We start from the raw sequence: 2,108 nt of genomic DNA on the forward strand, positions 1-2,108 counted from the left end.
TATTAACCTTTATCGTGATAAGAGATTGATAAAAATCTGCCAATGTCCGTAGAAGCGAAGAATAAGCAGAAGAAGCCGATAACTTTCGAAGAGGAGAGCAGAAAAAACCTCCCCCCGGATTTGGGACCCAGATTATATATGTTAAGAAATGGGAGTGGTTTACATGAAGAATTCAAGTATCGGAAACACACCGGAGATGGTACAAAGCAGTATCGGAAACACACCGGAGATGGTACAAGCCTGTTTAATCTTGTTATAATGCTTGTACCAAGCATTATAACAAGATTAAACAGAATGATTGACATGGGAAATTAAGGGTTTAAACATAAGAATGCAAATTGGTTAGATAAGATAACAACAAAAAAGTGTGGGAAACAATTTTAAGGAATGTAGATATGTTAAGAGTGATTCATAGTATCATTAGCATTAATTTACAATGTGAATGAATTTATTTGAGGTTTTGTTTTTCACGACACCAGCAGTGGATGTGTAACAAAGGATTCTGTTAAGAAAACAATAGCAATGGAATGGGCGGAACGAGCCAAGACCAATCGATTCATATATACTAAAAGTAAACTGATCTAGGACTTCGTGAGTAAGGTCCCCAACTTTGTTCTTAAATTTTATTATGACATGGTTGTAGGAATCATTGATTGTTATTGCGACTTCATCACAATCAATGATTAACGCATATTTTGTCAACTTCCTTCTACGTAATTAGTTCGGAAATGTTTTGCTTGGTTATTTCTGCAACATTAAAAGACGCTTCTGCCTGAAATCGGTGCTGTGACTTTTCAATCCGTTCTAGTCACCCGTAAAACAAAAAATTTCGGTGAAGGATCTTAATTCTTTCCTGATCCAGAATAGGAAATTATTAATTCGTCAACGTGAATTCATATAATTAATTTCATTTTGGGTCTACGAAGAAAAGGTGCACATAAGCCACTTTATTGAATAAATAAACTTGGCTTAAAACTTGGTGTCAGATGGCTGCGAAAATTAAGGACCTGTTTGGAATCGGTTATGTGACTTTGTAGATCTAAAATCAAAGTTTATTTGTTTTCGTACACCCGAAGTTTTTTTGTTACCAAAAGTTGGTGTTATCATTGATTACTATAAGTCGTGATGTTAAATGTTGATGTCAGATAAAAAATAATTTTAAGGGAAGGCTGTAGGTCACTGTAAATTTTATCATTCATTGTATTTATGTTAAAAGTCGAATTGCGAAAAAGAATCTTTGATATACTGCTTTGTTTTCTTTTTTTCGTAACCAAATGATATAATAGTTATAAAATTGTGATAAGTGGATTTTGAGCTGTTCTTATCAATGATTATTTACATTGGTTTTTAGGAAGAATGAATGACAATGAATTCCCGTAATGCTTTACGTCAGATGAAAAGTCACTTTATGAGAAGAAAGAATAAATATCTTACACTGATATCCGTGTCTGATCACAGCACTGTCCATATCACTCAAATCTCCGACTTAAGACTTCGATGATTTACTTTCTGGGCAATCGTTGAGCATTGACAGGAAGCTCTGTATGACATTTGATACTTTTGCGCACCTACAATGACACACCATACTTATGTCTTCTAATGCTTTCACTTTCCCGTGTTCGCACATATTAACATATTCTGTTCCATAATTTAACTTTTCAACTTTGCCATTTTTGCTTGATATGAAAACAACAAACTTAGATGTAACTTAGTGACATTCAGACCTTCCTAGGCTACATTACCATCTCTGGCCAATGCAGTTATTGAAGAATATTGGCCAGTACTTTTTACTATAATAAGATAAGAAAGATAAGGCAAATTAAGTGACATTCTCGCACTTCCGGAAAATCACAATCTTATGTTCATCGGGTGGATAGTATTAATGATAACGGAACTTTTAACCTAATTGGAAAAGAAATTGCTGGGCTAGGAGTAGAGACAATCCAATCCTTGAATGGATTTTAAGTCTTCTTCCTTGGCTATACCAATCTTTCACTGTTCAGAAATCCCAAAAATGCGTGACATAATGAAGAATGACAAAAGTTTGTTAAACCTTTCGAATTGCTTTTGAAAATTTCTTTGCTGCTGTTATCTTTTCTATATTTGTT

The 2,108-nt window shown here is 34.0% G+C and overlaps 1 protein-coding gene across 1 annotated transcript in view; it reads left to right on the plus strand.

Moving 5' to 3' along the window:
• The window catches only part of LOAG_02609 (SPRY domain-containing protein), a gene marked incomplete at both ends in the record, with an annotated part of 10,113 nt that extends 9,798 nt beyond the window's left edge, over positions 1 to 315 (plus strand). Inside the window, one exon of the mRNA XM_020446064.1 lies at positions 53 to 315. Coding sequence (XP_020303550.1) covers positions 53 to 315 — 263 coding nt within the window. The remainder of the gene's footprint in view (positions 1 to 52) is intronic.
• Positions 316 to 2,108: the final 1,793 nt, after the last annotated feature.

The sequence above is a fragment of the Loa loa genome, assembly GCF_000183805.2.
Source record: "Loa loa unplaced genomic scaffold supercont3.81, whole genome shotgun sequence".
Taxonomy (NCBI): domain Eukaryota; kingdom Metazoa; phylum Nematoda; class Chromadorea; order Rhabditida; family Onchocercidae; genus Loa; species Loa loa.